Source organism: Cutaneotrichosporon oleaginosum (assembly GCF_008065305.1).
Source record: "Cutaneotrichosporon oleaginosum strain ATCC 20508 chromosome Unknown ATCC20508_contig03, whole genome shotgun sequence".
In the NCBI taxonomy this organism is placed as follows: Eukaryota; Fungi; Basidiomycota; class Tremellomycetes; order Trichosporonales; family Trichosporonaceae; genus Cutaneotrichosporon; species Cutaneotrichosporon oleaginosum.
This window is the reverse complement of record NW_027072172.1, coordinates 2,885,849-2,898,917: the sequence shown is the minus strand read 5'-3', so window position 1 is coordinate 2,898,917 and position 13,069 is coordinate 2,885,849. Positions and strand designations below refer to the sequence as shown.

The window sequence follows — 13,069 nt, the reverse complement described above, 5'->3', positions numbered from 1 at the left end:
CTTGCATACTGCGTCGCTGGCACCAAGACAAGTGTCTCAGCACGATCGTAACCGAGGACACAGCGAGAGGTTGCCTTCCACGAGGACGGACGGTTATCCTGAGCTCTAAATATTCAGAGTCGGTGGCTTTGTCATCCTCTCCGTTGTGGCTCCACAAGATCTTCACAGCGACCTCACGGCTGCCGCAACACGGCGCACGTCTTCCTTCTCGGTCCCGGTGACGGCCTGCCTTACCGCGATCGAGCGTCCACGTCGCCCTGTTCCGCAGTGATTAACACCCCGCATCGTTGACCAACATCATGCACGCACGCCGAACTCCACTCTTCCTTCGAGCAAGCCCTTTGTCCACGTCGCCCTGGGACAGTAGCCCGGCGACAAAAGCACCGTGCCACTGTTCTCACGGAAAGGACCTTCTCGTCGACTAGCTCCCGGATACGCCATCACCCAATTCTAGACGCTTCTATGTGGCGCAATTCGCTCCGCGCTAAGATAGAACAGGTGGCTGTCTCCCCTGCCGAATTTCGTGGCGCTCGGCATCCGTCCTCCCGTGTCTCACATGTCGTACATGTCTGACATGTCGCACATGTCTCACTTCCAAGACACGGGTGAAACACACTCATAGGCGGAGCAGCCCGACCGTGAAATGGCGCGAGGGCTTCCTTAATCCTGCAAACGCCGGTCGCCTGATGGCTTGCGTTATTTGCTGGTCATGCCCCGTATTTTTGATTCCTGGAAACATTGAAGGAGACATCTCGTTAGCGCGCCAGCAGGGGTATGCAACTTGTGCGTGCCACCTCAAAGGCGGTTCAAGAGGCAGCGGCGGTTGGCACGGCCTCGCGCATCAGCGGCGCCCGCGGCTGTCTCAATCGATATGCCTCATGTAGTGGTTGAGCTTTTTACAGTAGGTCTGTTCCCTCGCATAAGAACAATTGCATTTCTGACCTGGATTCTGGCATGCCCGAGATCCCGGTGAGCAGCATCTATGAATTCCACAATTAGCGCGCTCGGTGTTCGTCGCACATCGTCCGAGGCATGGCGATGGCGCCGTGTAGGAGGAGTGCGACTGTATCGGAGAACGCCTCGGTATTGCCTTGGCGTGGCACCCATCTAGCTGACCTTCGCGCCACAAGCCCCCGGCCCAGAGCGAAGCAGTGTACATTATGCATGCGCCAAATGAGTAGTAAATGCCCATAGATGTTAATGCCGAGAGCTACAGTCGGCCTGTCCACAAGGGCTGAGGCTGCTTGTGGCAGGCCGTTTCCTCTATTTCTATGCAGATGCTTCCGCGCGTCTTCCCCGGGTCGTATTTTCGTGTTGCTTGTGTACGAATGCGTCCACCATGTCTCGTCAATTGGCCGGCGATCGGGGGAATGCGCACGTTGATGTGCACACTCTGCCGCTTGGCAAAATGCGATCGAGACTCGTCATGCGCCCTCACTCGTTGTGAGCTGCGTCTTCCGCCTCATCAGTCTCGCCATCTTCATTACGCGGGCGGCGCTGCAGGGGTCAGCATTTCGATACTTGGACCTGGGAGACATCCCCGCTCAACACGGAGCACGTTCGGCCGCTCACTCACCCCCAAGTGCCGCTCGCCCTGGCGCAGAAACTCTGTGGAGAGGGGCGTGATGGCAACCGGACCAGGGAACTCTTGCGGTATGCTACAGCGTCAGCTTCATGTGTGACACCAAGGCGCCTGGCGTCGCGGCGCTCACATGACATCGAAAGGCTTGGTGCGGCAATAGGTCAACGGATGCGTGACGCCAATGGAAGTGCCGATGTGAGGTGGACTGTGGCATCGTCAGCACCCATCGTTAATTAGGCTGGTTCCTGATGGCACATGGCAACAAGCGCAAGGACAGGGCCAGGTACCATCCGCCAGGTCCAAAGTCCCACGCACCCTGCGAGATCCAAAATCTTGCCTTCCAGACTATACCGCCCCTCGGGTCGCACAATCTGAGTGGTCAGCGACGCTCGACACATGGGTCATGGGCTTGCCGAAGGGTAACCCCCGACGGCTCCAACTCTGCGGATAGGGCTGGACTACGATAGATGGTGGACGAAGTGCAACGAGCAGGGACTGCAACCTCGTTGGGAGGTGGCGCTGGATCTCCGGCCCCACCAACTAACGCGGATGCCAAACTCTCCGCACGCTCGGTGATTATAGCACTCACCAAGTCCTGGAAAATGAAGTAAAGACCCTTCCGCCCCTCGCGCGTTAAGACTTGCGGTGTTCGGACGGATGATCCCAGAAGCGTGCGCTGAACCGAGTACGGTGGAGGAGCGGAAGTGGGGTAGTACGGCTGCACTGTGCCACGAGCTACGATGTCAGATATTCAGAGCTGAGGCGTGACACTTACGACTTGGTGGTCGCACACGCATCATGGAGCGAGCCTCAGTGCCGTCAGGAGAAACCAGCTCGACACTCATGGTCAGGTGAACCAGTCGCCGAGCAAGTGTGGCGTTACTGCAGGTCAGTTCCTATCGAGATCCACGAAAGGTGCAACGTACTCCGTCTCCACCTCTTCGCCCTTCTCATTTCGGACGTGCAGCTGTATGATGAGGGGCGGTGTGAGAGGAGGCCAGCCCTGTACTGCGTCAGCAACGCAAAAATCGGATGGCCCAAGCAACGCAAGCAACGCACTCTCCGGAGAGCCTCGACGCCCAGTGCCTTGCCTCGTTCGGGGCTTTGAAGTACGTCGAGGTTGTACGTCCTGGGTATGTTAATGTCTGAAACTCCGATATAGACTCGAGTGCCTCGGACGTACCATCCCGACGAATCGGCGAGCTGTTGCCCGCCCTGCCAGCCTCCTCTCGGGACGCGATGCGGACGCAGGATCAGATAAGCCTCAGTCGGCGGGGGGCGGACGGAACTTCCATATACCGCAGATGCCGCACCCGTACTGCTGTCCGCCTCGGCAGAGCTTGGGCGGCGAGTTGTGCGCGTCCTATCGTAGTCCGGCTGAAAGCCCGGCAAATATCCTGCTCCTGACGGCGATGAGCTTTCATCGCGCGGAGGGGACGGAGCAGACGCAGGTGGTGGAGGTGGCGCCCGCTGGATCTGTGACGGTGAGGCTGGGAGAGGCGGTGACGTGTGGGGGCGAAGCGAGGGGTTCGAGTGCATGCGTGAAGCTCCTCCCGAAGTCGGATAGGAAGGCCCACCATAAGAGGGCCCCCATTGCGACCACCCGCTCGGTGGGGGGTGCTCTGCATGGGCAGGTGGTGGATAAGGATATGGGTAGGCGTAGGTGCTTGGTGGTGGGTATGTGTGAACCTGCGCATTAGGGTGACGAGGTGCGCTGGGTGCGCTCCCCGCTGGACCACCCCAGTGAGGATGGGGCGGTGAGTGGTCGGGTGCGAGAGGAGGCTGCGAACCCGCAGCATAGGATGCCGGGTGCGGAGGGCGTGGTGTGGGCGGGGGAGCGTGACGATACTCGTAGTCGTAGCCGGCCCGGCTAGGCCCCGCTTGAGAATAGCGATACCGTTCCTCCTCTCGCCGATGGGCTGAACGCGTAGGATCGCGGTCACGCTCCATCGCAGAAGGTGTTGGGAGGGAGGATGTTCGCCTGGGAGCGGTGTGGTCTTGGTGGTTCAAGGCCGGCCGACTGTGGCGCCCTCGCGCGTCCGAGGGGTGAATATCTTCGTCGCCGTACGCTGGACGCTTTCTCGGGTTAGGTCCCAGCGACGAAGGGTGATGGGGTTGGTCGCTCGGGTGGTACGAGTGGTGGTGTTGGGAGAGTAGTTGAGAAAGAGGTGAGAGCGAGTGCCGCTGGGGATGGGGATGACGGGATGGGGGCGAGAGTGGCGGGGGCGAGGGCGGACCGACGGGGTACGCCCCGGATGTGTGTCTTCGAGTGGGAGCCAAGGGTGGTAGAATCGTGTCTGTGGCAGATGTGTGAGAATGAGGTCGGTCGCAGCGGCGCTGAGATAGTGCAGTCGAGGTCGACGCTTCTTCTGAGGGTATGGACGAGGAGCCAGAAGATAGTCTCGGATAAGACGCTCGTGGGGTCGCTGTCATTGCATGACTTTTGCGACAAGTAGCCGTTATGCGGGCTGTGGAGGGCGTGTTAAGTGCCGATGCCACAAATATTGTATTTGGGGAGGGGGGAGGAATGTCACGACGACTCACCATGAATAACATAAAATTACAACCCAGCGTTCGTGTGTGGACCGGCCACTACTGCAGGCAAGGTCTGCTTGCTTTGCATGCAACAGTCACTCGGCTGTGATGCGTCGCTGATAAGGGATCAAGCCCAGTTGCAACCAATGTATCCTTGTGGCACCTGGTCGAACTTATCGTGTGTTGAAGTCCCCGAGGAGCCCAGGGAGAGGGTTATTGTGATATGATGATGATGGGAGACGGCGTGACGGACGATGATGGGGCGAGGATGTGAGAGGGAGAGGGGGAGAGAGAGAGAGAGAGAGAAAGCGAAAGCAAGAGGTGTAAGAGCAAGGGAGAGCGAGCGGAGTATTGAGGATTGATTGGATATGTAACGGAGAATGTTCCGTGGTGACGTCCGAGTTAGGTCACCGGTGTGTCGTGCGGTGCCGTTTGAGATTGCGAGATTGCAACCCACAGCTTGATCGGCTTGCGTCCTTGAGGGAAGCGAGGGAACGTGCAGGGAGATGAGGATCGGAGCGCGGGGGGGCTTGGATCCAACGGGTATCCCAAACTTGTTTCAACTGAGCAAGAGCGCAAGAGCCACCGGAGACAAACTTGGCAGCCGGGGCGAGTTGGGGGGATGCTTGCCGAACAGTTCACACCAACAATCCAGTCCGTCTACGTCCTAGAAATGCCTGACAAGCCCAATTCTCTGGCTCTGTCTCCAAGTGAACAGAACAAGCAATGTAGTCGGGACGGATACGCAAGGCAACGCCGGTAGGGTGGAAGCGAGTGCGGACAAGCGAGCGAGCGGGATTTCTCGAGGCACGTCCGAAGAGGCGTTGCTGTGGTGTTTGGGTGTTGCAGAGAGTAAGAACGGAAAGGCAAGGTGCGTTGGGTGTGTGGTGAGGTGTATCGTGGTGGGGTATGGGTGCTGGGAGATTGCGACAGGTGTGAGCCAGCGATGTTGAGCGAGGTGCAAGGACGGGTGTGTGTGGGAGCAAGAAAGAGAGAGGGAGGATGAGGAAGTGAGGTGAGGTGAGGTGGTAGTGGGTATTGGAGAGATCCGTGCGGGTGGGGTGGGTGCGCCAGACAGAGTTTGAGTGTCAAGGGAAGACCGAGGTGTGTCGTGCAGAGATCGTGCAGAGAGAGAGAGAGAGAGAGAGAGAGAAAGAAAGAGAGGGGCGGGAGGCGTTGTGGCGTGTGGAACGTGCAAGTGGGAGGCGCAAGTCCTGCTGTCCCAAAGTTGCGAGGACGTGTATCTCGAGGAATGAGGGATATGCAAGGTGATGATGACGAAGATGGGCGGGCGGCCCAGAGTTGTTGGCTGGGTCCTTGACCCAAACTGAGATGGTCGACTGGTGTTGATAGATGTCCAGATGGTCGACAATCAGAGTGGATGCAAGAGGGGGAATGGAAGGACTGGCAACTGACAACCAAACTGCAGTCGTCGAGGTAAGCCTGACACCCACAAACCGCAACGGCTTCCATCCACACTTCCTTGCGTGGCTTTACCACAACACTTCTGAGCATCGGGGGGAGGGGAAAGAGGAGAGAGGCTCGGGGAGCGAGCCGAGGAGGAGAGCAGCGAGTGAGAGAAAGAGTGCGCGTATGACGACTGTCCGCCCGGGCCAGGGTAAAGTAGGTCGCCTTGCCATGCTTGTCAGGGCATCGGCCAAGTCCTACTGCTTGATCAGGGTTCGAGGAGGAGGTGGTCAGGGCATAAGGAAAAGAAGGAACGAGGGAAACAGGGACGCAGAGAATCAAGGGAACGCGGGGAACAGGGTTAGGGGCTGCGAGGGCCAGATGGGTCCTAACCTCCAGGGCAACTTACAAATCGACGACTACCTCGTTCGCTCCGGTTTCTCTCTCTCGCCTCACTCTTTGTCGGGGTGCGGCGTACAGACAGTGCGCAGGTGGCCACGCCCACGTCCACAGGCCAGGTAACAACCTGCTGTACTCTCCATCCGACCACTTCGGAGACCGGAGTGTCGGAAGCAGCACCATGTCCACTCTGAGCCTCCTCAGCCCCTGCTCTCACTCGACTCCTCTTCCGCCACGTTGCCCAGCGGCACGAAAAAGGTTTCATCGCACATAGCAACCTCGGAGATCTATTACTGAGTGGGGGAGGAAGAACTGAGTGGGGGAGTGTTGCTGACCCATTGAATACACTCCGGCGAGTGAAAGCAGGCCGGCGGGGATAAACCAGTGGGCTGGTCTCGAGCGACCTGCGGCCTGCTTGGGGCCAGGCCGGAGAGATGAGGCGGAAATGTGGCAGCGGACACAGTGGAGAGGACAGTTTAGCCAGCAGCTGCACTGTAGAGCGGTGGTGTGTAGTGGGGCGGAACAGAGGGAGAGGGGAGGATGCTGGGAGGAAGAGGGAGAGGGGAAGAGGAAGCACGAGGAGGAAGGAAAATGAGGAGAAGGGATCGCCAGTGTCCCATCAGGGGGATCTGCGGATGAGCGACAGGGACCAGAGATCGACAGTGGGTGAGGGACGGAGGGTAAAAAGGATAAAGGAACACACCGCTCGACGGCTCGACGTGAGCAATTCCCTGTTACCACATGACCGCAGCCCGCTGCACCTTGGAGGGCAGGACCAGGACAGGAGCAGGAATCGAGCAAGAGCCAAGACATCACCGCCTCTTGGTCGATTGCAGACACACGCGAGCCCACTCGGATCAGGCCTGGCGGTCTGTGAGACCCGGCCGAATCTCGACTTTGACCTACGGCTCACGGCCCATCAGATGACTCATGGGAGTTGTTCGAGATGGTCTCTGCTCAACTGATGTACTGGTGTTCTAACGCCGCCATTACCGGGTTGCCGTGCGGCCGGGCACTATGTACAGTACTATGTGTACCAGCCACGCAGCCACACTGTCATGCTTCTATGCATACGGCAGAAGAATTCAGCGAGAACGTTCGAACGGCGGTGATCGGATGGATCGCCCGCAGTCACGCGTCTGGGCCCAGCCTCGGCACAGAGGGCGCATGTGTGAGGGGCGCATGTGTGTGAGTGTCTGGCCTCGGCCCCCCCTGCCTGTCAAACTTGAAACTCTGTGTGGACTGGCGATCCGGCGATCACTTCTGAGTGCGAGTTCCGGGGGTTTACACACCGTAGATCAAACTGGATCGACCACAACACAAGCCCCTTAATAAAATATGCTAATCCTAGTGTTTCAATACAACCATGCTAATACTAAATGGGGATCAACATCTTCCAATATTGCCAGGAACCGCTGCTGTCCACGCGAAGCCCTGATTGTACCTGAGCGGAGTGTTGTGAGGCGTGCTTGAAGACGTGCATGGGCGTCGACGTCGACGTCCCAACCTCATCAATCGCCGTCGTCGTTGGGCAACTCCCCGACGCACTCTTCTTCGGGCCATAGTCTCCTTCGGGTGCATCCCGTGCGAGCAGGCATCTGATCCCCAGAACGGGTCAATTCATGTAGACCCATGCACTGACGTAAATCCATCCTCACCTGTCGCCCACTTCGCTTCTCCCCACCCGCCCGAGATCTCCTGGTGTCGATGTGAGATCCACTCCTCAGGTATCCATCAACCATCATGCACTTTGACTCACGCCTCTTGCCCTTGCTCCCTTTCCGCACCTCCAAACCCTCCAGTCACACGCTGAATATGACACACCCGCTCCATCCGCTGCGGTTACCCGTGACACCCCGTCGCATTACTCCCCGCAGCCGTGGCTATCGCCCCACTCGTACGTCGTGCAAATTGCCTGATGGGTTTGATTTTCTGCGGCCAGGCAACCGTTCGCGGCTCTTGGCCCGAAGTTCATTGCCCTCCGCTCTCCCCTAAAACCCTCTGAAGCGAGTCCACTTCCCGCCCCACGCACAAATTCTAATGTTGGGAACCCCCGAACCCTGCTTCCAGCCAACTGTCCAAACTTTCGACGGCGCGTGTTCAGCCACGCGCAGATCCTGGTGACATCCCTTGCCAAACACCAGGGTTCTGCGGGACTCGGAGCCCGCCATTCGACAACATTAGTGCATGCATCACGTCTTTGGGTCTGGTACCCTGCTCCGGACTGGGGTGGGCAGTGCGTCATGTTGACAGTGTAATCATCCATTCCACGGCAAGCGGGGAGTGTTCCTGGCTGCCCGACATTCGCCCCCGTCAACCATGCCCGACGGGTGCCATTCCCAAGTCCCAGTCGCAATTCCGCACGGTTGGGCGGTCGGTCGGTCGCACGGACTAGTGCGCGAACACTTGCCGCGTTTCGAACTCTAGCATAAGTGTTGCGCCGTCCCTGGCCCTGAGGCCTAAAGCTTGTACAATTGTTCAGCACGCCCGCTCGACGGCCCAAGGCCCGACAGTGTGCGCCTTCGAGTTGCCATGCATGCCAGGGCGTGTTCGCGCGACGCCTGCTCCGATTGACGGTAGCGACGTTTTTGCATACTCATCTTCGCACTCCGCACTTTCCGCACGCCGCAATCCACAACGGCGGGTCCGGGCGATGGGCTTGCCCGAGTTCGGCTCAAGCTCTGAAACAGGGCGTACTGAGACTTGCCCTCCGAGGCGCGTCAGTCGACTTGTCCGACGATCCCGAAAGCAATGTGTGCTCGAAACATGCCGGACCTCCTAGCGGGACGGTGCCGAGGGCGCGTCGACGCCTCCGCACCACGCGGTGATTGTAACATCGCCGTCCTGCACGACCAACTCTTTACCGGAGAACAATGGAGTCGGCGTGAGTAGATGACGTTGTGAGGACTACGACGTTAGCAACGCCCCTTTGCGTTGGTGACCCGGGGCTTCTGCAGTCGGTTGACCGGCGTGTGTCCGCAGGTCCCGGCTCGTACGTGAGTCGCACGCAGTGAGCGATTCGCTCGGTCAGCGACGCGCTCGGGGATCCTCGGCCTGATGCCGCGTTTTCCATCAGCAGATTCAATTGCGGCCGTACGTGGCCAACGACATCCCTCGGGCTGAGGCGGATGTCGCCGGTCCGCAGTCTGCGGACCGAGGACGGAAGCTTGGTCATGCTGTGCCTCAGCTGCCTGCTTGAAGCGGCATCCAAGCCCAGGCAAATGGTACACCTCCCTGGCTCTCCCCGACCCTTCCCCGGCGGACGGTCCAGATTGGGGAAGGGAGAGAATGGGCCGCGACTTGGAGTGGACTTTGTAAAAAGAGTTGAGGGTTTGGTGGAGCGCAAGGGAAAGGATGCATGTTGTCATATTGTCTGTTGGCTCGCCCTGGTCCCCATACTCCCAATATGCGGAAGCGATACGGCATGTGTCCATGTAGTAGTGCAGGGATGTATGCGAGGCTGTTCACTGATGCCGTTGATGCTAGTGCTTTGGATGGCGGGTCATTTCCGGGAGCCCGTACAGCCACCCCGACGGAGCAGGGTGGTTCACCACCAGAAGTCAAGGCTAGCTCCGACGGCGACTGTCGGCTCGGCCTCTCGGCCTGTCGGAACACGCCAGTGTTCCTTAGACAATTTTCCTAACTTTTTCGGCCAAGTTTCCAAAGAGTGTGCGCCGGTGCCGTGGCGCGCTCGGGGATTACCCTCCCATCAGGATGGGCAGACACGTGCCGTAATCTCGAAAATGTCCCTTAATCTCGACGTCATGCCACAAACATGCAGCCGCCACGCTGCCACGAGCAAACACTGCCACGGTTGGGCGGGGCCTGACCCTGAATCCAATTTCCAGCTTTCAGCTTCCCCGACCAGACGGAAACAAGAAACTGCACCCAGTAGCCTGTGGCACTGTCACTGGCAATTACAAGAGTAGGCGTGGGCCAGAAGTGACACGCCCCTCGGCCTCGATCTCGATGAGGATGCCTTCGCCGATAAACGTCGTCCCGCCCACAGTCGTGTTGACGGGCCGCGCGCCCGTCGGCCCAAACACGGCGCCGTGTACGCGCACCACGTCCTCCCACCCCTCGACCGAGGAGAGGAGGACGCGTGTGCGCGTCACGTCCGCCATGGAGGCGCCGAGGGCGCGCACCGCGCCCGCGATAATGTCGAACGCGTGCGTCGCCTGCTCGGCCGCACTGACGCCTACGAGCCCGTGCCCAGACGGCAGCGCGCGCGTCGTCGTACCTGCTATCGCAAACGTGTCGCCTGTACGTACGCCGCGACAATATCCCTGGTGTGAGCGTGCGTAACGAGTGCCAGAACAATGCAAGCGAAGAAGGGCGTGCGAAAGGGCCACAGGGACGCAGCCAAACGACAAGCGAGCCCATTGTGGAATGCTGGGCCAGGCCCCACCTCGGTCTTGAGGGCGCATCACCGAGCTCGTCATCTGGGTCTAGATTTACGCGTAAAATCATACTCACAGCGATGGGCTCGTACGGGGATCCTGAAGATACTTCTATGCGGCCGTCCGCGGCAGCGACGCGTTCTACCTCTTCGCGCTGGGCGCGCTCATCGTCCGCCAAGTGGTGGCTCAGATCCCCAGACGCCGTGAGGAAAGGAGGGTACCGGTACTCGTCGCCGCAGTCCCCGGGAAGAGGGGTAAGAGCGTCCTGCGCAGCCAGAATTGCGGCGAGGTCCTCCGCGTCGAGGACAAATGTGAAGACCACCTTGTTCGCGTCGATGTTGCTGGCGTCGAGGCGTGCGCCGATCACCACGGCCGCCACACCCGGCTGCTGCAGCGCATACCGAATTGCCACGGCCGAGATGGGCACAGTGTGCTTGGCCGCAATTTTGGTGAGCGCCTGGAGCAGCGCCTGAAATGGTGCCCAGCCGCCTACGGTCAGCTCCTCGCCAATATGTACCAATCACCCGCAACATCAATGAAGCGCTTGTACTTCTTCAACCCCCAGTTCGTGAGCTCTTCCTCCCTGGGCTCCGGCTTGCCCAACCACTTGTCCGAGATGAAGCCGCCGAGAAGCGTGCCATACGCGAGGAGGGCGACGCCGTGCTGCTCTGCCCACTCGCCCATGCGCCGCGCGCGTGTGTCCAATACGCTTACCGACACTTCGTTCGACGCGATGCGGAATCCCGAGCTGTGCAGCATGCGCAGATGCCGAAGGTCGACATTGGTGAGGCCGAGGTGTTTGATCTTCCCTGCCTCCTGGAGGAGGGACAGATGATGCAGGTTGTCGCTGCCGTCAGCTGAGTCGGGGAGCTGGAAGTGGGCAGCCTCTGTCCGACGCACATGTACTTGACGTCGTCGTACCGCCACACATGATACTGAAGCAGATCAATGGCGTCCGTGCGCATGCGTGCACAAGCACGCTCGACAGCCTCAGCACACGCAGCGGCGCCAGTCACGCCGGGCGCTGGGCACCATTTGGTGAAAGCGGTCAGGCCGGGGGTGCGCGCAGCGCCTACGATTTCCTCGGCGGGCTTGGGTCAGCCAAGTGAGCTGCAGGACGTGTTAGGCTGCAAGCAGTAATGAGGCGGGACAGTGTCAGTATCGTGATAACCAGGTCCATCAGCAGAGCTCGGACGCCGTGAGCCTCTGCGGCAGAGGTGTATCCGGCAAGTGAGCCGGCGTAAACCGCTCGGTACACGTTGTCATACTCCTGACCCGAGGCCAGAGAGGTTCCCCGTCGATCGAGGGAGATGACGCCGTCCGCGGACCAGAAGACACACCACGACCTGCGAGGAGAGAAGGTGGCATGGCGAGAGGACGCAGCGGTAGGGCTGGCAGTAGTGCGACCGGCAGGTCCGCAGGCTGCAGAACAGCTACACCGTCGCCGGGCACGATAGTGGGCACGACGTGCGGCAATGGGCGGCAGGTCATACTCGCCTCCGTGGCCGCCGCACCTTATGCTTAAAAGTTCGTCTGCGGCGCTGACACACCGTGGTATAAGCAGCACGTGCAACAACGAAGCAGAGTGACGGCTGGGCGTTCCAGTCGCGTGCCTTCGCGTGGGTGCCTGCGTACTAGGCAGGTCCCAAAACTCGCCTCTCACCTGACGAATCTCAAGCACGTGTGTAGTGTTGCTGGGAATAGAAGCTTGGGCTGGTGGACACGGTTGCCGACTGCCGAGTCGGCAGGCAAGGTCCCAAGGCGGTCACGCGGGGACGAAGAGACGGCATCGCTCGCCGCTACGCCGCATCAGCGGCGTAGCGGGGCATGGCTGAAGGTAGCCAGCAACGCCTTGGAGACAAAGCATCGTTTGGAACCATGCCAGTCGTGCGACACAGATCGAGAACATGGCATGAGAACTCACACCGTAATCTGCGGTTAGCGACGGGCCGTCTCTCTGTCCTCCAATCCGTCCACACAGAAGGCTGGCTGCCGCCCGGCGCTCCCACGCTGTCCGCGCCGCGCGCAAGCACGGAGGAGAGATACAGCAGCGACATAGCGGGAACTCAATCCGTGCTGTCCAGGCGAAGGCGAAGGCGAGGGCTCGTAGTCGACGGCCCATTCACGCTCGTCTGACTCGCTTGCCATTCTAGGTCATCCGTGCGTTTCCGGCTCCTCTCTCCTCATACTCGTCTGTTTCCTAACTCTCTGCCAGGGTACCCAGCCAACGGCGCCCCGTAACGGGGCCCTCGCCGCTGGCCAACACCCGACCGCCTCTACCCACACCGATCCCAGCACAACGTGCACCGGCAGCGCCGCCGCCTTCTGCGCGTCCACAGCACCGCACGAATGCCATGATGACCCCACTTCGACCTCTCGGCCATCCGACGGCGCGCAAAGTGTGGGCTGTAAGCCACTTTCGCCCCTCGGGCTCTGGTCGCCGGCACATTCTCGCCTCGTCCCCACCTTCGGCCGCAACACTCACGATCCGCACAGTCGAACGCGCCGAGCCCCGCGTCGACGTACCCCCGCGCCGCCGCCGCCGCGGCGTTCGCGTCAACAGGGCGACCGTGGCCGTCTGCGAGGTGCCAGAGGCCGTTGATGAGTCGGAGGACGGACAGGCCGGCGGGGCCGCCGATGGTCGTTGTTTCGATGGGCATGGAAGGGGGGCGGCGAGCGGGGACGAGACGAAGGGGAAGAGGGCAGGAGGGAAGCGGAGAAGATGAGCGACGGATGAGGGTGTGGT

The 13,069-nt window shown here is 60.1% G+C and overlaps 2 protein-coding genes across 2 annotated transcripts; both read right to left on the bottom strand.

The window, feature by feature from the left end:
• Positions 1–1,434: 1,434 nt before the first annotated feature.
• On the bottom strand, positions 1,435–3,121 carry COLE_04345 (uncharacterized protein; the record flags this gene model as incomplete). Its single annotated transcript, XM_018426906.2, has 9 exons — positions 1,435–1,497; positions 1,577–1,658; positions 1,713–1,787; positions 1,898–1,953; positions 2,172–2,317; positions 2,358–2,464; positions 2,509–2,585; positions 2,642–2,711; positions 2,766–3,121. 9 exons carry the CDS (start codon positions 3,119–3,121, stop codon positions 1,435–1,437), a joined length of 1,032 nt encoding a protein of 343 aa, XP_018276568.1.
• Positions 3,122–9,840: 6,719 nt separating this feature from the next.
• On the bottom strand, positions 9,841–12,983 carry COLE_04344 (uncharacterized protein; the record flags this gene model as incomplete). The annotated part of the gene is made up of 5 exons (XM_065626340.1): positions 9,841–10,209; positions 10,400–10,812; positions 10,848–11,170; positions 11,224–11,415; positions 12,802–12,983. 5 exons carry the CDS (start codon positions 12,981–12,983, stop codon positions 9,841–9,843), a joined length of 1,479 nt encoding a protein of 492 aa, XP_065482421.1.
• Positions 12,984–13,069: the final 86 nt, after the last annotated feature.